Source organism: Rhinolophus sinicus, linkage group LG05, assembly GCF_036562045.2.
Source record: "Rhinolophus sinicus isolate RSC01 linkage group LG05, ASM3656204v1, whole genome shotgun sequence".
Taxonomy (NCBI): Eukaryota; Metazoa; Chordata; class Mammalia; order Chiroptera; family Rhinolophidae; genus Rhinolophus; species Rhinolophus sinicus.
In genome coordinates, this window is record NC_133755.1 from 108,053,161 (window position 1) to 108,080,909 (window position 27,749).

Genomic DNA, 27,749 nt, shown 5'->3' on the forward strand with positions numbered 1-27,749 from the left:
CCCTACCCTGCTTTGAACCTAGTTAAATTTAGTACATCTTTAGATACATGCTCTTTTGAATGTTTTTATTCTATTTCATAAATGCTATAACTGGATTAATGAAATAATTTATATAAAAGCATTACGGTTAAAAGTTTCAAACATGACTATGATAGTAATACTTTACATTTTACTCTTTCAACATGATGTTAGTTTACTTAATTACAATTTGAATGGACATCGTCAGCACATACTATTTTTATTTTGTAGTTACAATTTGTGCCATGGTCCTTCCTTGTTTCGAAATAAATAATTGAGATGTTGGAAGTAAGAAAAATATGTAAGTTTCTATAGCAGGTTACTCAATTTCCCCAAATCTCAGCCCAGTTTATCTTTTTAGGCCAGAGCGCCTCAAGGCAGTCTTGTAGTCCCTGTCATGCTTGGATTCATCCCCGGTGTGCCGGAATTGAGATTCCTAAATTCTCAGGGTCGCTGTCAGGACAGGAAGCCAGTGGCCTCCACCCTGGAGTAGCCACGCCCATCACCCTAGTGTGCTTCCAAATGGTATCATTTTCTGCATGCGCTATGACCTGAAGAGGGCTGAGAAGCACTCTTATCCTCACCAGTTCCTAAGATACTATAAAAAGGCAAGTAAACACAATTCTCCATCAGAAACTTTCAGTGTACCCCAACCTAAAACTTTGTCTCCTGAAAGTTACAGTTGCATATAATTATTTCTCACAATTACAGGTAGATATCTATTTTTATTATTATTAACTTTATTACCGGGTTGGAACTAGAGTGAGCTTGAGTGCTAAGTTGAACTGTAGAAGTTCAAAAAATAATAATTCAGAATTTGGGGTGTGTGTGAATATGTATAAAACACTGTCAAGATCAAGTACTCAGGCAACCTGTAATGCACATTGTTTGCTAATGAATTTAAAGTTCATGGTTCGCTGACTTCAAGGCTTAGAAACAATTTTTTTGCAAAATATACGAATACCTTTTTTATTGTACAGCAAGTGCTTAGAGACTGTGTAACAGCCTATGAGACTGCAATGGGAGAGCTATTTGATTGACATGTCTCCACAATCTCCTCCCTGTGTGATTGCTCTCTGTCTTGGTTTCCTCGTGTTTAATAATTGCATCTGCTACGTGAGGTTATTATGACAATTGGTTGAATTAAAATAGGTAATAAACTTAGAAGAGCACCTTAGTCATAGTAACACATAAATATTGCTGTTATAATTGTGTGTTCTCTCAACTTGAGACTGATACAAAGGACTTTCTATATGAGGGATGCTGTTATGAAACACATTTGATAAACACCCTTCTTTTTCCCTCAAACCTTTGCAGCATCACGGATTCCTCACATGAGTGGGTTCCATCTCTGAAACTAGAGCTGTAACCTGTGTGAGCACAGAAAATGGATCTATCTCATATACATCTGCATCCCCCAGCCCGGACAATTTCTAAAATATAAGAATAAATAAATGACTAGCAAGTGAAATTTGAAATGTGGGGTCATGTGTAATGCATGTGTGTTCTTTGTTTGTTTGTTTGTATGTTTGTTTTGTTTTGTTTTTTCCTACATGCCAGTTATACAGCTTAGAAACATTTTCTCTTTAATGCTGAAATTCTAGCATAAGGGGTGAAAACCAATTTTCCACATCAAATTGATTTAAGCCCTGTATAATTTTTACTATTTTTAAGAGACAGAAAATCAATTTGAATAGACAGATTAAAAGCCAGTCACTAGGTAATTGCTACCTTTTTTTTAAGGGGGCATGCTAACTACGTACTTGTGACTTCATGTACAGTGCACCTTACAATTTTTTTTATATATATTTTATCCAGTGATAACCAACAGTGGGATATTTCAGCTGATAAACGGAGTTGCTATTCCATGTTTTTAAGGCATAAAAAACAAGAGTCCTTCATACTGCTGCACAATAATATGTTTTTATTTTGAGCATAGAGAGTGGCCTGAGCTAATTATATATTTTCTAATTTACAAAATACACATAGGTAACATTAAACAGAAAAAAAAAATAGTAACACATATCTCTATCTTTAGCTTATCTTTCTCTCCTGAGCTTTTTTTTTAGTTTCATACACCAACCAACTTTTTGATAATACCGAGATATGCTGAAATATCACAAATGCAACTATTTTCAGCATCTTCTTTCCCAGACCATAACCTCCTCATGTGCTGTAGCTCAGGGTATAGCACACCAGACATTCTTTCTGGGAACCTGAGTTTTACCTTTTATTTCTGTCTCTTCCTCACCTCCTACATCCAACCATGGAGCTGAGCCCATTCCAATTACTAAATAGATTTTAAATCCATACCCTACACATTGCTGTGTTCTGTAATTCCACGCCCTTTCCCCAGTTGTATCATTTAGATTGTCACAGGCCTCCATGTTTTCAGTCTCACTTTCCTTCAACCCATTCTCCAAACTGCTGGTACAGCATTCAAAACGTTGTAAGAAATTTCCCTCGCCCTTAAATTCAAACTCCTAGTGTACCTCATCACTTATCGCTCCTCTCCTCTGCAATCACCCACCTCTGCTCATCCCCAACTGTATACTCCAACAATTCTGAAATGTTCCCAATTCCTTGGATGTCCCAGGTTCTCCTCTCCCCCTGGGTCTTGCCTCATGTGTTTCCCAAGGCACACTCTTCCTTCCTCATTGTGTAACTCCTGCTTATCCCTACACCCCAAGTTGGACATCCCTTCTGGAAGTCATCCACTGACATGCCCTCCCCTAAAGTATTCCTAAAGCAGCCAGGACGTCTCAGATCATAGTGGGCATCCTACTGTATTATAATATCTCCATGTATTCTCTCCTTCACCATCTTGGAAGTTTAGAGACACTGACTATTCTTGTTCATTCTTTGTATTAACAAGGTGATTGGGACATTATGGGAGCTCAGTAAATATTTGTAGAATGAATGAATTCCATAAATGGCACTGAGGAGAGCCCAGAAAGTTTCCCACTACTGGGGACTTCATAAACATCATGAAAGAAAATGAATTTAATATCTAGGCTGTTTTGCTTTTGGTATGAGCATAAATAGACCTATTTTCTGAACTGAATTTTTTAAAGATATAATCTTCAAAGTATGCCAGTTCACCTGCGATTAAATATTTAAAGCAGCTGTGGGATTTGACATTACTAGTAAAAAGCTGAAAATTCTGGACCAGTTTTCAACTTTGAATCTATGATTCCCCTGTTGTCTTTCTTTCTTATCATTTGTGTACTGTGTTTCTGTCTGTAAGAGCCACAATGAATCCAAGTTTTCATGAACTTACAGTAAAGAAAACAAAGTTTGTTGACTTCTGTAGATTAAAAAAAAAAAAATACTGGGATTTTTTTTTTGGTGGGGGTGGGTTTGGTTGAGGTAGACCATATTGATTTTCACTGTAAATGGGAATTAATAACTGAGTGGTTATTGTGAGTTCTGCAAGTTCCATGACTACATAGAGTACTATGGTTGGAAATAGGAAAACTATTTAATCAGCTTCCTCCTTCATCAGTTAGGATGTATGTAGATCACACGAGGGATTCTGAACAGGGTTCCATGGACTCTTCCCAAGTCAGACATAGCCCCACAAGATCAACTTTTGTCAACAGCTGCCCCTGGAAAACTAGTTTGATTAGTTTTTAGGAAAACTATACTTGCTAACTTCTGTCTCTCACTGCTCCTAAGTGAACATTACCACCTACCCATAGCCTTTTTCACACACACACACACACACACACACACACACACACAGTCCTCAGTACTTAACTGAATCATGCTTATTCTGTCCTCTTAAGTACTGGGGTAATGGAGAAATAGATCTTTTGAACTTGATAAATTTGGTACTTGGTAATTTTCGGTGAAAAGTGTATGTGTGTGTATATAGGTATCCACCTATTATGAATGCTAGACTTGTAAATGCAATGTATTCTAGGGGTAAAACAAAACAGAGAAATCACTGTCTTCAGGGTGCTCACATTCTCGCAGGAGGAGGCAAAAAAATAATAAGCTAGAAAAATATGTAAAAGTTATAAGGTGATGACAGTGTTTCAGAGAACAATAAAGCAGAGAAAGGCGTGACAGTGTTTGAGCAGTAGTCAGGAAATCCACGAGAAGGTGAAATTGGAATCAAATTGAAGGCAGTAAAGAAATGAGCCATACAGAGGTTTGGGAAAGGGAAGGAGAGAGCTCCTGGGCAGAAACAGCAAGTGCTCACACTCTGAGATGGGCCCCTACTTGGAGTATTGGAGAAGCATCAAAGGGCCAGTGTAGCAGAGGAGGGGGCAATGAGAGCGGAGATGGTGGGAGCTATGGTAAGGGCCCAGGTGGTAGGGCCTTGAAACTGAAGCTAGTTTAATCACTAAACATTGTATTTACATGAAAATAAGACTTTTTTTTTTTTTTTCCCCTGAGTAGTATACCTTTAAAAAACATCAAGCACTGATCAATATTTCCCAGGACACAGTTAAGTCACTACTTCTGCCCACCTTGATTTTGAACTTGATCATTTCAGCAGCGGGCCTAGTAAACATTTCACCCTATTGGCCCACCTGTGCCATCTAGTGGTTAACGCTTGCAATTACCAGATTTTTCTGACCGCACAGTCTTCCGTGGGGGTAGGGCACGGGGAAAGGAGTGCTTTTAGAAAAACAATTGGTGTGAAAAGCTTTCTGAAACCATTACCGGGAAAAAAGCCAGGGGTGCAAATTGCTTTTGTCATTGGTTTCTGTTAAGACCGAATCAGAAAACAACAACAACAAAAACCCTGAAAATTATAGCAACAAGTTTTATGAAATTTATTTCAAATTTCAACAGTGGAACTGAAGAAAATTTGAGCTTAAAAACATTAAACACCGAAAATAGTACAAGTGAAGTGAGTATGAAAGACTACATATGAAGTTAATGAGGAAGTTATTGAACAGAAGTTGGATGGATAGACGAAACAAAAATAATAATTTAGTACAGTAGTAATAATAGATTAATGATTGCTATGTCTTTTAAAATAGACTAGTTGTTTTATATAGAATTTAATTATATAATAAACTGCGTGATGTATTTTGTGAGTTTTAACATGTATTCTAATTTTACTGTTTTTTAATATTCTGTAGTAGTTTTTGGTTGACTTTTACAGAAAACACAATTATCATTTTTTACAGTGTCATCTGACACGGTAGCTTTTAAAATTTAAATTTACATTCATTAAAATTTAATGAGAGTTAAAATTTTGGTTCTCAGTCTTATTAGCCATATTTCAAGTACTCAATAGCCACATTTGGCAAGTGGCAACCAGATTGGACAGTAAAAATAGAGCATTTCCATCAGCAGCATTTCTATTAGGCAGTGCTGGTCTATTATGTTCTTTCCTCAGTAAACATGATGTACTTAACAAACATGGTTTGAACTCCTATTATATGGTAGACACCATGGCAGTTCATTATAGCAGATTCAGAAGAAATAAAGTAAAACATGATTAGTCTCCTAAAGGGCAAATTTTGGGAATTGGGACATTTCACACATGTAACCAAATATTTTTGATGCATTGTGAAAAGCGCTCTAATACTTTTCACAATGAAAAGTATCAAAGAAGACTTCTCAGTGGATATACATTTAAGATGTATTTTAAAGATAAATAGAAATTCTAATAAAAATAAGGAGAAGAGAGATTATTTTAAATAGAGGATATAGCTTTTACAAAGTCAGGGAAGTATGAATTGGTGTGGAACATTTGGAAGATGACAATTCTGTATGACTGATGCATAAGAGAAGAAATATGAACAGTATTTGGAATGTTAGGTTAGAGCTGGCTAGAAGGGCCTTTTGCGTCATACCAAGTATATTTATTAATACCTTTATCCTGCCAGTACTGGAGAACCATGGAAAGGACTTAAGCAGCAAGTTGTAGGGTTAATCTTCACTTTAGAATTTACTCGTTGATGTGGCACGCAAATTGGATTAAGGAGGAAGATGCAGAAGAATAGTATCACTTTATCCCCCGGTTTTCAGCTCAGAAAGCAAGCATCATTCTTGTCCCCTTTGGTGTTCCTTCTCCACATCACTTAGCCTACTTCCTAACTTTACCTGTGTGCACTCACTGTTCTCTATCTTTATTCCAACCATCCTACCTAAAGTCATCATCATTTCAGGGCTAAAGCACAGCATTGCCTTCCTCAGAGGGCTTGCCCTATCTGCTGCTCCCCCACCTCTTCTCTCCGCAGAAGGCAAACTGATCTTAAAATTTTAAATCAAATGTTGTCTATCACTTTTTAGAACCCTTCAGGGGCTGCCTGTGAGACCCTCAGGGTGCTAATCTTGTTCTGTTTCTCCAGCTCATCACTCCACACACCTCCTTATTCTTTTCCCTCCAGCTCCCCTGGCCTTGGTTCCACAAGCTCCTCTCTTTTGTATATACTGTTCCCTCTACCTTGAGTGCTAATGAACCTCACACAGCCAGTCTCAATTGTCACTTCCTCCAGGAAGCCTTGTTTGTTTCTTCAGCTTTCATATTGAAACAACCCCCTGTCCTGATTGCAGTGTTTATCATAATTGTACTCAATGGTATGTTTAATTATTTAACCACTGCCGTGTCCCATTGACTGAAAGCTCCATGAGGCAGAGAGTGCTTCTCTCAGGAACCACTGGTGCTCGTTAGAACATAGCCTAGCAGGTAGGTAAATGCTGAATGAACCAATGAGGTTGTTCCCCTCATTCAAATGGGACAGGATGAATACCTGGAGAAGCAGTGGAGGCAGACACCTAGTAAATTAAGAGGAAGAGAGGGAAAAGTAGAAGATGAATTGGATGGTTTTAACTATGGGCACAAGATTAGAGGTATCATAAACAGTGTTAGGAAATATAAGGAGAGGAAACAAGCAGCATTGCTGGGAAAAATGGTGGAGTTAAATGGTATGTAGATCAATTTTGAGATTGCTTCGGAACAGCCAGTAAAAATGCCACTTATCAGGTGAATATGCCAGTCTAAAGGCCAAGAAATATACCTGAAACAAAGAAACACATACGAGTATGTGTTGTCACTACATAACTGAAGATGGAGGCCAGGTGTCAAAGCTTAACTGCGACACAATCAGTCCGAGCATGGGGTCAGAAGTCAAACTAATCGTATTCTTCTTGTGGCTACATTTACTAACTTTTCCTCTTTCCCACTAGTTCCACGTTATTGGCATTATTCTGGACATCACCTAGCTCCATAGAGTGACTTCCACCATCGCTGTCTCATCTCTGAGTTTTTCTTTTCTTTCTGGCACTGTCCCCTTTCTCTCAGGAGACACTTCCCTGGGCCTCCAGGGCCATCCGGCTTGAGGCTGGATGGGGTAGCAGGGCTGGGAGCATCTGCTTTTCATGGAGTGGGGAACAGACACAACAGGTGAAGTGGCTCCCAGCTTGCTAACCTCTGTGGGCAATGTGGGAGTGGGGCGTTGCCGGCACTTGGCTGGCGATGGCTGCTGCATCTCTTAATTGACTTCTCTGCTCTTCCGTTCTTGTGATATTTGAGGAGGGAGTCCTGTACAAAGGCTGTCTTTACTCTCATTTGAGGTTTACCTTTTTTGTGTGATTGGTTTTATTTTTTATAACATTTTATGATTTATATTTTTGATTTATGATGACTCCACTTCTATTCATCACTGCTAATCCTAGGCCAGACTCAGTGGCAAATCCAACTCTTGAGTCCTGAAAGGGGCTTCCCCAGCTTCAGCCCTCTTGCCCCCATAACAGTCCAGGGTTGAAGGGGCCAAGAGGGCATGGTCCTTCTTTATTTATTAAAGGTGTTTATATGTTAATTAATTTATTCATTCAATTTTGAGGAACTTCTGTGTGCTAGACACACCATTGGATGCAAGATACAAAGATGAACAGATAAGATACCACACAAGTAGTGAAGCAAACATGAAAATATAAACGGCAGTGATTGTGAAAAGCACAACAGTAGGTGTGTCGAGAGAAGAGACTAATGTGTTCTTTCATCTGGGAGAAAGGTGTCAGGTTTAACACAACATAGACAGAGCTTGTTTCATGAATTCTTTGGCTTTCCATTAAAATATTTCTGGTATACGTCTGTTATTCTTGAAATTCCCTTTAACTTTGTTGCCTCAGTAATGGAGCTTTTGAAAATAATGTCAAAGATCAAATCAGTTTATTTTTATGTAAGGTAGTATGACTGGCATCATTGCTCTTGTATGAAGAAATAAAAAGTTATATATTTTTGCCCTTTCTGTTTACTCTTAATACTTACAGTTAATAATGCTAATATCGCTTTCAGTTATTGGAAATTATTTTATTGTATAACATCCCAAAATATTATGAATATTGGAAAGCTTTTTTATTTTTATGCTTGAATGTAACCTTCAATTTATAGACACATCCAAATGACTTTTGCAATAGCCTATACAGTAAGCACTTTCAAAAGAAAGTACATTTCTGTGAAGATTTTGTAGATAATGAAATGAAACCCGGTGCTTTTTGTTTATGAAGAAATCTCTAACATTTCAGTGAACAATATACTTTTTTTTTTTTAAAGTGAAAGAACTGTTCAATTAGAGAAATACATTAGAGGACTGTTTATTGCTGATACTTAAAAAAAAATAAAAATAAAACACTGCTGGCATTCAGGTCCCTCTGTTTTAAATTGCAGCACCTTATGAAATATGCCCAGAGGATTACCTGATGTCGATGGTGTGGAAAAGGACTCCTGCAGGCGACTTGGCATTCAATCAGTGCCCTCTGAATGCCACAGGTACAGTAAGAGGACCCACCCAAACCCAAAAGATGATCCCATCCAAGAATAGCACGCTACGTTTGCTTATGAAGTCATGCTTTTCGTCCTATATCCATAACTAAATCTTTCCGATCAGCAATTAAAGAGACAATTTTAGTGAAATGTTTCATAAATGGAGCCAACAAGGAGACCCAGAAAATACTGCTGATACAATTTCTCAGTGTGACTGATATATGTTATAAAAATACTCAAAATAATAATTTCATATGCATGTTTTTTTTAAAGCAAGTAAATGCACAAACGCAGTTTTTTTGTTTGTTTTGTTTTGTTTTTAGTCCGCCTCCCAGCGTCCCTGTGGTGCCTTCTAGCATCCCTGTTATAAAGCTTTTCTCTGTTCTTTCTGACGCGCAGGCACCACTAGCAGACGCTGCTCTCTCAGTCTTCATGGAGTGGCCTTCTGGGAACAGCCGAGCTTTGCAAGATGCATATCAAATGAGTACAGACACTTGCAGCATTCAGTAGGTGCAAAGCCAGCTTTAGTACTTGCTCTGTTTATTTTTGCTAATGATCGCTGTGTGAGAATTTAACCTTCTGCTGTACGATCAAATCAGAAAAAAAAAAAAAAAAAATCTCTGGAAAACAAAATGCCTGAAGGAAAAACGGATGTGACAGAAAGAAAATTTCTATATCAGTAGTAAATGGTTTGATTTCTAGGATTTTGGTTTTTATGGATCCTGCTATTTAAATGAAAGAATTCTTTGTCTAAATGGGGAAAATTTGTTGTTCAGTTTTATCTATAAGAGTTAAACTGTTTAACATGATTGGCACAAATCTGTATTAAATAGTGTATAAGACTTATTTCAAAGTGCCATACATTTTTAAATTAAATTCTTTATCATTTAGTAGTTGGGAATTGATAAAGCTGTATCAGTTAGGTATCAAATTTTTCACTGCATTTTGACATTCAGACAAGAGCAAAATGACAGCGTTATTGCAACAGAGAAAATTAATTACACAAGATAATGTTGGCCAAATTTTCCCAAAATAGCCCTTTTTCCCCACACATCATTGAATTATTCAGAGAGTATGATTTACGAATATTTTGAGCACAGGTAAATTTTACTTGGTACTTTACAAGTGCAAGTCATTGTCATTATCGGAGGCTGTTGTCATTTCATCCTGACAGTGAAGAGTAACTCCATACATGAGTAAACATTGTGGGGTCTAGAACAAAATATGAGCATGAGTCAACTGGAAAAGTTGAACATTGGCAAGTAAGGTGTTTAGTCAAGAGCCTTCAAGTTTTGTCATGCTTTTGTTTTTTTTTTTTACTGTTGCTCACAAATATGCATAATTCTTTAAAAAGAAACAAAGAATATTCTTACTTGTAGATGGAGAAGTAGCTTGTACAGTAATAACCCTTATCAATGAAGTAAATGTGTTTGATTATCAGAAAAACAAAAAAAGCACATTTAAAAAAATCTAAAAATCAAATGCTGTCTTTTTACTTACCAAATCAGTCATTGAATAGATTACTTGGGTACATACAACTTTATGTCTGGTATTATATATATATATATTAATACTGATATATATTATATATAATATATATATATCAGTATTTATGTATATATAAAAAAATATATATATTATATATATCAGTATTTATATGTATATATTATAAACATAAATATATGTCTGGTATTACATGTATATAATATATATCAGTATTTATGTGTATGTACACAAATATATAAATATATATTCATATATATGTGTATATACACATAAATAATTAATACTGATATACACATCAATATATAATGATTGCACACAAATACATATATTTAATAGCATTTATTTATGTGCATATCAGTAACCAGTGATATTTAGCTTCACTGAGCCTTTTTGTTGTCAGAATAAAAATAATAGAAATAAGGCTGGATGTAGCCAAATGATCATCAATTCATTTACTTATTTAGTATGTAATCACATCAAACAGCATTTGGTTTCAGATTTTTTTAAAATGAACTTTTCTGAGGGATGTGCACACACACGTAATGAGAAAGTAATATAGCTTCATTTTATAACATAAAATGTAAGAACATGACGTGTAAAGGCTCTTTTATTAATAGCTGTCAACACTCAGACCAGTGTAATTCAGAATTAAGCACAACCAAAAACTTTCTTCTGAGTGAAATTTTAATGAATTTTTTCTCTAGTGTTAGACATTAGACTTTGTTTACTTAATCTTAATAACATCCATATTCAATTCTTTGTTTATTCATGGTAATGAATAGGAATAATTATATGGATTAAGTAAATCATAAGTCCATCCTTACAAATTTGTGAAGAATAAATAATACCACTTTTTTTCAGAAAGTTTTTACTTTCTAAATAAGTGCTTTGTACACTAATATTTCAATGAATTGACTTTCTGTAAGTATAGGTCATCTTATAATAGAGAGAAATAGAAACATTCTGTGAATTGATCTCCAATTGTGAATCCCGTAGAAATCAGTCAGTAATTTGACAACCAACGTGTACATGATATTGTTGAACTGCATACATAAATCAAGTGCATGATATTGTAGAATCAAAAGCACCCCCATTGAGCTCTACAAAGTACCAGACCCTCGTTTGGGCACTTTCATAAATTAATTCCAATCCTCTCAAGAACCTACCAGGTGGGTAGCCTTAGTCTGCATAGAAAGAAACTGAAGTTCTTCAGGAGAGCAATTCAGTTAAGTGAGGCAAAGTGTGAACGTTTTGCCCCAGGAACAGTTTTTCTAAAGCCTTGACGTCTTTCCTGGAGGCCATGATGCCTCCTGAACTTTGATTTGAAGTCATCTGCCCTAGATTTTCTAGTTGAGTGCCCTTTGGAAATGTCAGATGATCTTACTCAAGTCATGGCTTGCTATTTGCAAAATGAAATTAGTATCATCATTTATAGTACCTCTAGAGGTGTTGAGGACAAGTAGATGAGATACTATATGTGTAATGTTTGCAAATTGTAAAAGAGCTATGCAACTCTGAGGTATTCATATCTGTATGTACAGACAATGCAGTGAGTTAAAAAATATTTCAATAGGAGTAAAATTTTAGAACTCAACATATTACATTGAATTGTACATGCGAAAAACTATAGATAGATATACAAGGATGGGTAGGTACATAGGTAAATGTATGTATGCATGGATGGATGGATGGATGGATGGATGGATGGATGGATGGATGGATGGATGGGTAAGATTGATGTCACATGTGTTTTTACACGTGGATTATATTAATAAACACATACAGAAATGTAGACACACTTATAAAGGCATACATACACCCATCTAGCATTTGCCTAGGGATCACGATCTTCTCCTTTTCATGTTTAGGGAAGTATAGGGCCAATTTATGCCTTAAAGAATGCTTACCTAATACATCGACTTCATCGTGTACTCTAAACAAAGTCAATTGGAAATGGAAATGAAATCGGTTTCCCCACATGCTCTTACTTCTGTCATTTCCCATGCTTTGTCTGAGTAGCAAAGTTAGATAGTGCTTATGATATATTACATAATAGAACCATTCTGACTCCCACCAATTCTTAAGTTACTTTGAAGACTCTGCATCTTCTTTCTAGTAGAGGTCATCATTTCATTTGTTCTATTTTCCTTGGGGGATTTCATTTCTTGCCCCTCTGTAGTCATAAAACTCATTAAATGTTAATTGTCACCTACTACAGAAAATTATTTAAAATAGGTAGATCTGTATTTTCCAATTCTTTTATATATAGATTACAATATATGTACACACATACAACCACACCATATAATATTTCATATAAAGATTTTGTAAATAAATATTAATAGACTAAGTTTGAAATGACATTTTATCATCACCAAACATTAGTTGAATATGTTTATGAACTCTTATTATAAACTAATTGAGGTAGACAAAATGGAATGATTAATCAGTTTAATATATAAAATAATCTGTTGTATTGACATTTAGTTTGAATTCTTTGAGGACAGAAACCATGTTTACTCAATCTTAATTTCTCTAGTACCAAACACAATGGTAAGCGTATACTACATATTCTGTAGATGCTTGTATAAAGAATGATGACTGTGCTACTTTTGTTATCAGGGGGAGGGTACCAGCAGCTGGAGGTTTCTGAGAGGGTGATGCACCAAACTTAATGTTCATGAATTTTAACCATGTGAATTTAATAAGTATTACCCCTCATGTGAAATTTTCCTAGCCCCAAAATATTTAGAAATGTGAAATGATTGATAACATTACTTTATGAAATTATTTTGCAATTGCAGAAAACAAAGTCAATATACGCTAATAATCAAAGTTTGTTGGGAAACTTTATAAGATGCAAAATTAAACACTGATCCAACTTTTGTTTATAAAAAAGACAAGCCACAAATAAATGTACACAGTTTTAAAAATTGAGGGTAGAAGCATAAAGTGTTAAATGTAGTGGGATTATTGGAAATTTCATGTTTTTCCACGTGTTAGTGTTTCATTTTATACTCTGGGATATTTTCTGAATTATTTACCAAACAAGGGAGGAATAATTTCAGAACCTGTGAGAACTAGGCACAGGAGTCAGACAAATTAAGAATACAATCTCTTGTTACTTATCAAGCTGTTAGGAGAACATGGCTAAATATTGTGGCCAAGTGGGCCAGAATCTCTCAGAATTAAACAGACCCACTTTGTCTCTGATCCACCCAGACAATCACAGGCAGCTGCTTCTCCTCCTGCTTTTCCTCCTCCTTTTCCTCCTTCCCCTTCTTCTTTTCTCTCTCTCCCTCTTTCTGTCTCTTTTACACACATACAGATATACACTACACACACACACACACACACACACACACACACACACACAGTGACAGACTGCATAGAAATAGCAGAAAGCATGTCTCTGGAGGTAAACAGCTCTCTAAAGCAAAAGGAATTGAACCAAGAATACCAATGCTTTCTCCTAAACTTATCAGATAGGTAAGTCACTCCTCCTTCCTTGGGGAAGAGTGATTAATGGGTGACTGAGAAAGATCAAAGATACTCCTCTAACAGAAATCCCTCCATATGACTATACAAATAATTGGGTATAAATGCTCCCATTTAAGTCATTGTTCCTTAAAACCTCTGTTTCTAGTTTTCAAACCTTCATTTAACAAACATTTTAAAGACAGAAGTTGGAGCAATAATCTATCTAGTAATTGAAAAGTTGACTGAAGGGATATCAAAGAGCTTGAATCCTGGTTTAAGGTCTTTGTTCCTCCTCTTTTCCTCTACTTTTATGAATGGCTCATTAGGAGAGAAGATAAAGCTAGTGATAGATAGCTGGGTGTGGGGAAGGGGTGAGGGGGAAGAAGAGAGAGACAGAAAGAGAAAAACAGAATAGGTTTGCTTTATTTTTTCCCCATATTCTCTACCTTTCAGGTGAATTTTGCTCCATTGCAGCAAAATGTCTCATGTATCACACCTTTTTGGCCACCCCTCATTCCACAAATGTCAGGCAATACATTGTATTACTGCAGCTTAATTAGAAGGAGGAAAGAATACAATAGCAACCACAGCTTTTTTCTTTACAACAAATACTTATTGAGACAAAAAGTATGAAAATCATTGTTTTTTAAATGAGCAATTAAGAAACAAAGAACCCATCAATCTGGTCCAGTGCCAGGGGAATAGCAGATGATTTTAGTTTTCTAATATTCATCAGTTAAGTTGAGGTGAGTGAGCCTGAGTGACAGGAGTTACTTGTTCTGCAAGATTTTTGTAGTATAATATGGCTGGAAAACAGCAAGTGATGGGGAAAGCAGAGAAAAGAAGTTAGATCATTAGTTTCTTAATCCTGGCTGAACATTATAATCACATTAGAGTTCTTCAAGAATACCAGTTGGAAGGTTACTCAAGGTCAATTAAACGGAGTTGTTACCAGCCCATATCAATTTTTACCATAGTACACATTCAATAAATCTGAACTATTATTATGACTAATTAAGTACTTAACATAGCACTCGACTGCTTTTTAGTCTTGTTGCCAAATTTCAAAAGTATGTCAAAGTCATCGCTCCCAGAGTTCAACGAATCATTGCAAAATCCAACAATGCCAAGGAAAAGTTGAACATTACTTCCTCTAAAATGAACAAAATCCTCACAATTTTATTCAAGATCACAAGTTACAGTTTTGGGATCTGAATTCACCTTCACAATTCCAAAATCTTTAACATAGGATCCTGAATAAAATTATGAGTTTACTGTTCAGCAAAAAATAACTCACATAATTGAATGCTGCCTCCCCTCAAGGAGCTAATGGGGGGGTGGTGGTGTAAATAAATAAATAAATAAATCTCATATATATATATATATATATATATATATATATATATATCCACACACATATATTTGGAAGGAAGGTATTAATTAAATTTTGATATTCTAAGCAATTCATTTGTCAAAGTTCACAAGCTATATCAAGGACAAGACAACAAATATTTTCAACTTTACAGACCATATGTTCTCTGTCATAACTACTCAACTCTGCTGTTGTATCCAAAGAGCAACCACAAACAATAAGTGACCACGGCTGTCTTCCAGTAAAACTTTATACAAAAACAGGCAGTAGGCAGGATGAGACCCACAGATTGTAGGTCACTAACTCTTGGCTAGACTATACATTCCTGAAGTATTTATTTATTTATTTATTTATTTATTTATTTATTTATTTATTTATTTAGATCCCAGCTCTTTTTAAATTCTCTATCAAAAAATGGACAAAGTTGGGCCAGCCTGGTGGCTCAGGCAGTTAGAGCTCCATGCTCCTAACTCCGAAGGCTGCCGGTTCAATTCCCACATGGGCCAGTGGGCTCTCAACCACAAGGTTGCCAGTTCAATTCCTCAAGTCCTGCCAAGGATGGTGGGCTCTGCCCCCTGCAACTAAGATTGAACACGGCACCTTGAGCTGAGCTGCCTCCTGGATGGCTCAGTTGGTTGGAGCACGGGCTCTCAACCACAAGGTTGCCAGTTCAATTCCTCACTCCCACAAGGGATGGTGGGCTGTTCCCCCTGCAACTAGCAACCGCAACTGGACCTGGAGCTGAGCTGCGCCCTCCACAACTAAGACTGAAAGGACAACAACTTGAAGCTGAATGCTAAGATTGAAAGGACAACAACTTGATTTGGAAAAAAGGCCTGGAATTACACACTGTTGATCCCCAATAAAGTCCTGTTCCCCTTCCCCAATAAAATCTTAAAAAAAAAAAAAGTGGACAAAGTCTACTTTGTCCTATTTTTAAACTCTATCCTGTTTAACATTTTAAGCAGAATCATTTTAAATTCCTTATTAGCTTAGCCCAATATCTGGATAATCTGTGAACTGGCTTCTTTTATTTTGTTCTGTCAGTCACATCATCTGACATACTTAGTAATTTTTGATTGACTGTCAGTCATTGTGTTAAAAAAAAAAAAATGTCGGGTCTTCAGATAAAGGGAATGTCTACTAAAAAGCATTCCCCCTTTCCTTGATTATCCAAATACAGTGAGGAGCTGATATCTCAGTGCAGTCAAGGGTTGGTTTGGATAGAGGCTGTTTTGCAATTTTAGTGAGATGACATTTGCTTAATCCCCTTCGTCCACTGTGTCTCTTATGGATTTTGGATGGAGAGCCTATATGTGCCCATCTCATTAACCCCGAGAAACTGTAGAAATTTCACCTCTGCCCTTCAAAAGGTCCCAGGTCAGTACTCCAGTTTTCTGCCCAAGAAATTTCAAATATATCCGATATCTTGAGGAGAAGACCAGTTGGTGGCTTGAAGCTGGACTCCTTCCTCACGAGGCGTTTATTCCTAAATACCTACTTACAAGGATGGAGAACATTGCCTTCTGCATTTTAGAAGTTTTCATCCTAAATCCTCAGCTTCCTAAACAGCTCAGAAATTCAATAAATGTCTGATGGAGACAAATCCCAGCAGCATTTTTAGGGACTCTCAAATTTCTAATAAATTTCTTCAGCCCTGGGAAACCAAAAACATATTAGTGTCTCTTTCTGCTAGAGGGCCTCTGCTTGGGCCACACCTGATGTTCCCTTCTTGCATAGATTTAGCAAACATTCTCAAGGAAAAAAAAAGAAACTAGATGAAATTATTGGCTTACCTCAGATAGGATCTCCTCTTCCTGGAAAATTATCTCATTCGTAGCTCTCAGATGCTCTGAAGAGTATGATTTTTATAATTTATATGGATTTTTCTAATTGTGTTGGCAAAAGCAGTGGCCTTACATGAATTACTACACTCTATTAAACCAGTACATTTCAACTGTATTATAAAAAAGGAAAAATCTTTAGGCACATATGATTGTGTTTCCTAGGGAATTTTAAGGGAGACTATCGTGTAGACGTACAATGAAATACTTCTAATAGTTATATATATATTTTTTTTCTCTTTAGAAACAAACAAACAAACAAAAAATTACAACATATTAATGATTGTATCTATGAAAGCTCAAGAGATTTTTAAACTACTCTCAGATTATGGATTTAGTGTGACTAAAGACAAGAAATGTTGGAGTTAGTTTTAGCCATTAAAATTGACTGATTTGACATGTATTTATAGGAGGATTTAATAGAATATGCTTGTACAGATAATTATATTTAGGCTAATGTGAATGGAAAAGCTCTTAAAAGGAAAATAGACTATATTGTTCATCCATCCATCCATCCATTCATCTACCCATTAATTTATTTTACAAGTGTTCACTGAACTTGAACTCTGTGCACTATAGGGCAAGGACCTGAGGATGCAACTTGAAATGTGACACACGCAACACATACAAAATAGACAGGAGAAGAGATAAACAAACTACAAATCGTGATATGTCAAAGGAAATTAACAAACTTCCAACATACGGAATAAATGTTTGGAGACTGCTTTAGACATAAAAATCATTGAGATCTCCATGAGGAAATAGCATTTAATACCATGATTCAAAAGATGAGATGGATCTAGACATGCAAAGAATAGAGAGAATGAGTTTGTCAGGGAAATGAGAGTTCATTCCAATCTGAGAGAAGAGTGTATGGTAAACCTTGAGGTCTTTAAGGAACTTAAAGGTGATCCAGTGGCTAGAGGTAGTGAGCAAAAAGGAGATTGTCATGAGATGAGATTGGAGAACTAGGTAGGGAAAAAAATGATTCTATGCCTTCAAGGCCTTTGCTAGGAGTTTGGATTTTATTCTCGGTGCAAAGGGAAGCCATGGACAATAGAGGACAGACATGATTCAGTCTAATTAAAGAGGGTCTTACGGCTGTTCTATGGAGAGTAGACTATAAGGTGGCGGGACTGGAACCTGTGAAGCCTGATGTAGTAATCCAGACGAGAGATGATGGTATCCTTTATTAAGGTAAAAGGAGCACATTTGGCTGAAATGAGGAAGGCAAGACAATGCGGAATAGCTTGAGGCAGGTGGGTTCAGGGGTTGTCAAAGCTTATATTCTACTAAGGTTTGAAATTAAGAATTTAAGAGTACAGCTAGTCAGTTTCATTGTGATTTTTTTTTTTTTCTTCCAGCAAAGTTGAACTACTTGGATGCAGGTGCAAAAAAGGCATTTGGTAGAGCCAGAATGTTCTCTGAAGATCAGAACTGTCAGCAGCACCTGGGAGCTTGTTAGAAACGTAGAAACTCAGACCCTGTTCCAGACCTACCTAGTCAGAATCTGCATTTTGAAAAGTTCCCTTGCAATTCACAAGCACATTAAAGTTTAAGAAGCACTGTGACATTGTATCTAAGGCTGAAGTTTTGGGGGATAAGTGCAAAGAACTAAAATGTTAAAAAAAATGTAAAAGAAGTACAATTTCTAAAAAGTAAACTATTGGTGGATGGATGCGAAGAAGTTAAATGACGTCTACGTTTCTAACAAGCTCCATACCATCACAGACATATTATTATTAGGTGATATCTCACTTTCCTCTCGTGGGCACATAGGGGATTGTGTTTTTTCCCCCCTTGAAGTTAAGTGTCCACATGTGACTAGTTCAGGCCCATTGGTTGTGTATGGAAGTGATCTTTGTCATGTCAGGCCTGAGACTGTCATTGCCAATGTAAAATCTCTGATCCTCCATCATGCCAAAGCCCTGAATGACGATGACAAACAGACCCTCCCTGATGGTCTGGGCGGAGTGTATAGTGTGAGTGAGAAATAAATCTTTGAGATTTATTTCTGAGATTTGGGAGTTGTTTGTTACCATAGTATAACCTATCCCATTCTGACTGAGGCAAGTCCCTAAAACTAGAAAACTCAAGTAATGGAAATTGAATTGAAAAATCCTGACATAAATACTGGGTTACTTAATGCTTTGCCTCCCATTGAAAATATTCCTGAACGTTTGGGTCCTACTCTGTGACCACTATACTGCTTTGAACTCATGGAGGGTGCTCTAATTCTATCCCTGGCTGGGAATAATAACAATGTCTAAATCTCTTTGATCTTAAGAGAAATCCGGCCTATCTATGTCCTTTGCTTGGGAATTGTCTACCCAAAACCTCTGATATTAAAGCTATTTCTATTTTATTTGTTGTTTTTTTCTTTTTGTTTTTCAAACTGGGTAGGTAAATTTACTGTGCTCTCATTCTTATATTGGACATTTCTAGGCTTTCCAGGGAAATAAGCATAATATACCTGAGTCAGTTTTCTTTATCAATTTTCTTCATGACTAAGTTTATTCTCATAAGAATACCTTGCTATCCCCAAAGTCATCGCATCCTATCTCTCACTTCAGGAAATCCTGGGGCAAGAAACTGGGCTACCTAATGCCCTATGGCCAAATGTTATTCATCCTGGGCTTTGTGCAAATGCACCTATAATTTATACAGAGGAATTGGGGGCTAAATCTTCCCTATTGTGTTTTCTCTAGACAAGAATTATCTTTCAAATTTGAACTCCTAGCCCTAGGATAGCTCTAAGAGGAACACAAGCTTTGGGTGTCAAATATAGGGAAAATAAGAACCATATATGTATTAGAGAGCAAAGAGTATGCTTTCTTTTCCATAGAGAATGCTATTTCTCATCTGTAGACACCAGAAAGATCTGTAAATAATTTAATATTAATATCTAGTGAGTGACTTTCATCTTAGAAAATGACAATTATAAACTGAAGCAAAAGATGTATATTTAGATTATTGCTTTGTGAAAAGAAGTTTCTAGTATAATTATCTTTTAATTGAAGGCACTTAGAGCTATGTGAACTTTTAACATACCTTACAGATGGATTGTAGGAGTTGATGCTAAAACTAATATATAAATATATGATGTTTAAAGTGTGTCTTTTGCACAGTGACTACGATAAATCTTTTTTTAGGTTTCCCACAATAGAGGCAACTGTAACTGACAGTAGGAGGCATGAAGTGAAAAGAATAAGGTTATTTCAGAAACACACCTACTCTTTAAACCATGACCCTCACCACATCTCTCTGTATACAAAGAGCAAGGAGGCTTAATGTGGAACTATAAAAAGCAACTATTTTTAGACTTCAGTTTTTTTTCCTTTCACTGTTGATCTTGTCAACAGTATTAAATGTGAATGACACAGAAACTTTTAAAACGTGTCCTTTGGAGCAAAAATGCTTACCAAGTGCTACAATGTGAGCAGGCATCATCACTGATAATTATAATTTTGGGAAATATTTAAATTATTAAACCTTTCTGAACTATTTCAGTGATTGAATAAAGAAAATCACAAAATACAGCCCAAGGGATATAGAATACTTAATGTCTCCTTGGGGGCTTTTTTTTACCCACTTGAATAAAACTACCTACAAAATATTTTATAGATATTGGTAGATGGCATTAGGAACTTTTATACCTTACATTCCGAAGTATTGACCACTACTCAAATAATTGGCAATATCTCAACAGCCTGGCAAGTTGTTTCAAGTCTCTTGCTTGTCATATTCTTTCTTCATAGGAGAAAGATTTAATGTCTCCTTAAAACACACATGTTTGAGAATTATTTTTAAGTACTTAAGCATCTTGACAGTTCTAATAAAAACATTATATAAAACCTGAGTGGTGGTTAACAGAATGGCCTCTGCAATAAAACTGTCTGAGCTCAAATCTTGGCACAATTTAAGAGCTATACAATTCTGGGGAATTCAGTTTACCACACTGAGTCTCTACTCCTTCATCTGTAAAATGTGGGTAATTATGACACTTCCAATAGCTGTTTTAAAACTCAAATTAGGTAACTCATGTAAAACAGTCCCATTCTTACTATACAATCTGCACTCGGTAAATACTATATCACTGTTGCTATTATCATTATTATTATTATTATTTAATTAATTAAAGTTTATTGGGGTGACAATTGTTAGTAAAGTTACATAGATTTCAGGTGTACAATTCTGTAATACATCATCTATATCTCACATTGCGTGTTCACCACACAGAGTCTGTTTTCCTTCCATCACCATATATTTAATCCTGTTTACCCTCATCTTTCATCCTCCTCCCCCTCTACCCTCTAGTAACCACTAATCTATTTTCTGTGTCTATGAGGTTTTTTTCTTCATTTTTGTCTTGTTTCTTTGTTGTTTTCAGTTTTATATACCACACATCAGTGAAGTCATATGGTTCTCGACTTTTTCTGTCTGACTTATTTCACTTAGCATAATACTCTCAAGATCCATCAGTTGTTATTATTTTCTAAAGGTAGAAATTATATAACTATAACAGTAGATATTTAAAATTTCTGAAATCATTTGCCTATTTATATTTATGGTATATGTTTTAAAAGGCAATTATGTCAGGAAATGTAAAAGTTCTTCAATTATTATATATTTGTTTGTTTTGAATAATCATGGACTGCTGTTTTTACCTTGTCAATGTTTGAGGATGATAGTGACAGAAGGAAATAAAAATACTTCTGTAGTTTCAGTTTAATTTAGCAAGCATTTTGAGCAGATACTTTTGTGTGTCAGAAAGGGTGCTAGAAATTACAGGGGAAATAAAGATGAATAAGAAACTATAGGCCCTTTAGGAGTTTATAGTCTAGCAAAATGGAGAAGAACACAAACCTATAATAATATAAGATAAAGTAAGATTTACTTCTATGAGGTTTGAAAGTAGAGATCATATCATGCTCACAGTTATCTGAAAAGACTTCAGAAGAATAAAGGAAAAATAACAACAAAAGGATTTGGGAAGAACATTTAAATTTACAGAAGAGTACGAGTCAGGGAGCAAAGATAGGATCCATGGGGAATTCTTAGACAGAATAGAGGGGAATTCTTAAATACCAAAAATGAAGAGAAGGAAGGAAGGAAGGAAAAGAGGGAGGGAGGGAGGGAGGGAGAGAAGGAGGGAGGGAGGGAGGGAGGGAGGGAAGAAAGGAAGAAAGAAGAAGGAAAGAAGGAAAGAAGGGAAAGAAAGAAAGAAAAAGAAACCCAGCCAGAGCTATGGAGGAAAATGGATGGTTCAGGAGCCCGTGAATATTTCAGGCTATATGTTAGTTCTAGGTCATGGAGGCTGAGATTTTAAAACCCGCTTGGGGTTGCTGACAAGACCCTTCACACCAAAGCAGTGATGCTATACCAAGCCCACTGCAATGATCCGGCACTATCTTGGCTAGTCTGGCATCATGGACTAGAAAAATCCTGCATGTCTAGGATGTATCTCAGAAATTTGCATTTCAGACATGGTTTTGGGAGAAAAAAGGGAAAAAAAATACACTTTTCAAAAATGGACACTCCTAGCCTGAGCTATAAAGAGAAGGAATTAATATGCAATAGCGTATAATGATTCTGTATCATTGAACTGCCTGAGGGCCCCACCATCAGAGAAACATACCCACCCTAAGTAAACACAGTCAAAACCAGTCTCTAGCACCTCTTTCATAAACCAGCAACTTGGGGCTCCCAAAAGACAAATACACCCTACTGAATTTGAGTTCTCAGTAATTATAAATATCATGAGGAAAAATCAGCAAATGCAGGAACCAGGAGAATTAGCAATGCAGCAGTAAAAATAATAGCAAATATGAAATAAAGTATAACATTTATTTAGAACAATTTAAGAGAAAACACAGTTAAGCAATGGAAGAATATGAAAAAGATTAAATGGAACTTCTATAAATGGAAAATACTGTCATTGAAATTAATGAATAAATAGCCAATTCGACACAATTGAAGAAAGTGTTAGTGATTTGAATGTAGGCCTGAAAAATGATCACTCAGAAGCCATGATAGATAAAGAAATGAAAAATATAAAAGATAATTTAGAAAATAAAGAATAGAATGAGAAAATTTAGTATATATTTAATAGAAATGTGTATAATATAATAGAAATATATTCCAGAAAGAGACCACAAAGAGATTGACGAAGAGACAATATTCAATGAGTTAGTGCATAACAGTTTTCCAAATTTGAAGACAGATAAGATATTCAGATTTAAAAATGTTCCTAATAAAAGCAAATCAACATAAACTTAATCTGCATTACACTAAAGACAAAAAGAAAAATCTTAAAAGTTACCACAAAGTAAAGACTGGTAATCTACAAAAGATCGGATGGTTTAACTGATAGGGGACTATATACTTGCAACAAAAGAAGCACTAAAATCAAATTATGAAAATACTAAAGAGAAAATAAAAAGCATCCCTGCCTAAAAGATTAATTGAAAATGAGTAAAACTTTAAAAAAGAAAAATAAGTCAAAGATTTGGAAGAGTTACCAATCATAGAATCTTACTAAAATAATTACTAAAATATTAGAAAACGAAGGAAAATACGCTGTAAAAAAAGAAGATAATTCAAGAAGCAATGATGAAGAAGCAATACTGGAATAAGTAGATTGATTAAAAAGTACTACTAGTTTAAAATTAAAAATAATAATATAGTAAAGACTAATTTGAGGAGTTCAACTCAAGGGGGATTAAATTACTAAGTGGCAATAAAGATGGAAGAATAAGACTGAAATGATCACTAATTTAATAAAAATAGTGAGAGAATAGTGTTGGGATGGGTAAAATGAAGACACTGAGATAAAAGATTGGAATTATGGTTAAGATAATATTTGGATGGTGTTATAAGTCAAACAATGGAAAGTGTATTTGATTTAAATGACATGTTCAGAGATGTGAAAGGTAGGATAGTTTAGCATTGAGAAAGACTCTCGATAAGGCCATTTAGGAGACTATTCTAGTGAGTGTGATGGAGGTGGTGCAGACCTGCACCGAGATCTATCTCTTGCCCATAATAAGAATAGATAGGAAAAACATTACATAGTATTTAGAGGAATTAGAAGTTGAAGATGGGAAGAGTAGAAGGGGAAACAGTCACTGAATGTCACTTTTAACCTCTATCTTTGTATTAACCATGTGATGATAATGCACTTCTTTTTGCAGACAGATCAGATGATCCTAGGAAAGATGCAAATAATTTGTCTAGTGGTCTTATGTCATAAATAGTAGAACCACAATTTAAATCCAAGTTTTAAGATTCCACCTGCTCTTTAAACATAATATACTAGTAAGATTTCCAGATAGAATGCTTAATAGGTAATTGTTGAGTTTAATTTTAACCTAAAGAGTGTGAGGTTCAAATCAGATTTCATACTTTTGATTTTTATTTTGAAGAGAATCAGAAAGAAGATAATAGTTGAAATGAAGTAGCAATATTAGAAGTTAGTATTTAAATAAGATATACAGTATCAAGCCATTTTTTTGAGAGAGGGAAAGATTGAAAAAGGATTGGATGGGAGTTAAATCATAGAAATAAAAACAAAAGAAGAGAGGTGGAATGTAAGTAAAGAATAATCTGACGTAGAAAAAAAATGTAAATTGAGCAAACCCAATCTGAACTTTACTTCTTCATGACCCAGAAAAGAGAAAAAAACAGACCTGCAGAGAAACATGGATTAGTCATTCTAGGGAAAGGTAGTAAAAGGTTAGTCACAAGGTAAGGAAAGAACCTTTGACAGCACACTTGATAGGAATATCAAGAAACTGGAATGAATTTTTTATCAACTAAGTATGTTCTGGATGGAAACCTGCCTTATCTGAACACTCTTGATACCCTTCATAAATTCTACTGAAAGTCTACACTAGTGCGTGCAAATAATTTCAAGGTATTTGTTCCGGGAGCTTTCCACTGACAACGCCAGGAAAGATGCTAATAAATGCCAATTGTGAGAGCTGGTGGTGTGATTTGGGCACCTGTCTGCAAAGAGCTAGACTGAGAACAACTCATTCCACATAAGCCGGATAAGCAGCTGTCAGATGGCACTGATGTTAATTTACTACTGACTGTGGGTGGGGGAACACATTTGATGCTGACCCAGACGTGAAAGACTGCCTTTCCTATCTCTGATGAGCTGAGCCATCCAATGACTTCTGTACTATTTTTATTGCAAACAGAAAACATGCCTAAATATTTTATTCAAGATCACAGCGTTGTGTTGTTTTTGTTTGGGAGGAAGGATACATTAGACCTGAGCAAGTTAGATCCTTCACAGGCATGGGCACGCTTTGCCAAAATAGTAGATACGGAGCTGATTTGAAGTAGTCAGATGATGTTTACCTTGGCAGCCAATGCTGCATTCTATTCCTAATTTAGGTTCTCTGTGGCTTGGAGTATCACAGATGTGGTTTGCATTGCCAGCCCAAAACTAAAGACTGAATTATATGATATTTTTAGGTTATACCCTATTAACTTCATTTCACTTCTAAACTTTCTTTACACTTCATCTACTGCACCAGACCCTTTCAAGCCCAGAAGCTTCACTGTCTCTTTAAGTCAGATTATTTCTCATGCTACTTGATGCTGGTGTTTGCTATGGACTATGTTGATGAGCGATTTAGGACAGCTTTCAAGTGTGCCCAGCTTAATCCTAAAACCTAATGCGAGAATAGAAGGAAGTTGACTCGTTTTTTCAGTCATTTATTTAATTTGTTCAATATATTGAGCAAATCCTATAGATGCTAGGAATAGAGGAGTATACAATATAGACACAGTCTCTTTCTTCCCAAGGCTTATAGTCTAATTATAGGGGTGGGGAATGTGAAAAAACAAATAAGCCATGAAATAAATGTCACAATGGCGGGTAAGGTTGAGCACAATGAAGGAAGGTAAGATGCATGACAAGGATACCATATTAGTCAAAAGACCTCTCTGAGGAAGTGACAGAAAAGCATATGGATCGCTGGAGGAAGACGATTCCAGGCAAAAGCAAAAGGAAATACAAAGACCCTGAGACAGGCATGTGCTTAATGTTGTTAAGGACTATTTAAAAAAAAAAAAAAAGAAGTGTCATGCAGATGTCATGGGGGGTTTCTGGTCTGCTCCCCACATAGGAATGCAGGATATGCTAAGGGCAAAAAGTTACACCCACAGAGCCATAGGTAGGGGTGTCATACCTCTATAGCCTCGCTAGCGGCTGGGTTGGAGACACAGGAAACAGGATCCACACGATCTTCAACCTGTCGTCCACTTCTCTGTCAACCAACAAACCCCACTTGCTAACTGCAATCCGCATTTCTCAGCCATCATCTTCTTGCTAACCCCCGTGTTTTGCTAACATAGCCAAGGCAGTTATATTAGTGGCCAATGGCTCACTGGTTACAGCTGATGGCCAACTAGCCACAGCTGATGGCCATCCAATCACAGTTGATGGCCATTTACTACCTGAGACAGCACCTTTCCATGTGAGGCCGAGAGCCTGGAAATTGCACTCCTGGCTCTGTCCCCACACTAAGAAAGAATGGAGTGAATAAAGCACAGTGAATGAGGGGAAAGGTATTAGGAGTCCCCAGGAACTAGATCATGTACCGCACGCAGACCATGGTGAGGTGAGAAGCTTTCCTATTATAGAGTAGCTTGTACTAATAATCTTAGGCTTATTTGATTTCATTTGAATTAAGAAAATTATTTTTTAAATGTTTTAACCAGATAGGCATGTTTTTCAAATCTTAAAGGAGACATGGTAAACTGAGTCTCTTATGGATTCAATTACATGAAAAATTAAGTTGCAAAGTTTAAATTAAAACCTGAGCACTACTGGATCCAAAGACCATCCATTATATTACATCATAGAGGTGTAGTTAAGGCATAAAAAATTAATGTACTCTAACAAACTTTTACTGTGCTGTAGCCTAAGGCTGTGAACGAGTCAGGGTTCAGAAGGACTCCTGGGGCAGAAAGACATATGTACAAATGATTATAATTCAGTGTGATGCAGTGATGTAGGTGTAAGAGGAGATAGCACAGAGAAGGGGATTGATTAACTCTGTTTAAGTGTTTAAAGGAACCAGGACTAAATCTGATTGGTGCATAAACATGAGATAAAGTAAGAGTGGGGGTGAGATAGCCAATGCAAGAAAATGAAATTGTAGAACCCTTGACCTGAACATAAAATTGCAAATGTTTATCAGTAATTTAGGAAAGAGATAGGTAATGACTGGTCATCGATGCCACTCCAGTCCTTTGGGCTTTAGTCAGTGGTTAAATGGCTGCTGTTTAGTGGAGACAGGCAGAGAAATTAAAGGAGAAAATCAGAAGATATAAACTACCTAAAAACAAATAGCATTAAGTACATGCCTGTCTCACGTCTTTTGCACTTGTTTTTCCTTTTATCTTTTAGCATAACACAATGGAGATAAGGTATGTCTCTGAAGATATTCGTTTTACCAAAATATTTTTAGACAGAGTTTGAGAGACTAAAGAAAAGTAAACTATCTGAAGTGGCAAGATATCACTTTTTAAAACACATGTTTTAGAAAAGTCCTAACTTTTGGAGTTAGTTCAGATTGATTACCATATTTTACAGGATTTGTTGGCATGAGTCTTAATGGGAAATTGACCATTACGATTATTACACCTTCACCTTTTGATTTCAGTATTTCTCTGGTGTGTTCTTGTTTATTTCATGATTTTTTGATAAGTTTATTTTATCACGAATGTAGCAATGGGATGATAAGGACTAATCTTTTAGTAAACAAAGAAAAATACA

At 36.0% G+C, this 27,749-nt stretch overlaps 1 protein-coding gene across 5 annotated transcripts in view; it reads left to right on the forward strand.

The window, feature by feature from the left end:
• ADGRB3 (adhesion G protein-coupled receptor B3) overlaps window positions 1–27,749 on the forward strand; it is a 681,550-nt gene that overhangs the window by 297,596 nt on the left and 356,205 nt on the right. For all 5 annotated transcript variants that reach the window (XM_074333154.1, XM_074333156.1, XM_074333155.1 and 2 more), the window contains 2 exons: window positions 8,657–8,758; window positions 9,152–9,258. In XM_074333154.1, coding sequence (XP_074189255.1) covers window positions 8,657–8,758; window positions 9,152–9,258 — 209 coding nt within the window. The remainder of the gene's footprint in view (window positions 1–8,656; window positions 8,759–9,151; window positions 9,259–27,749) is intronic.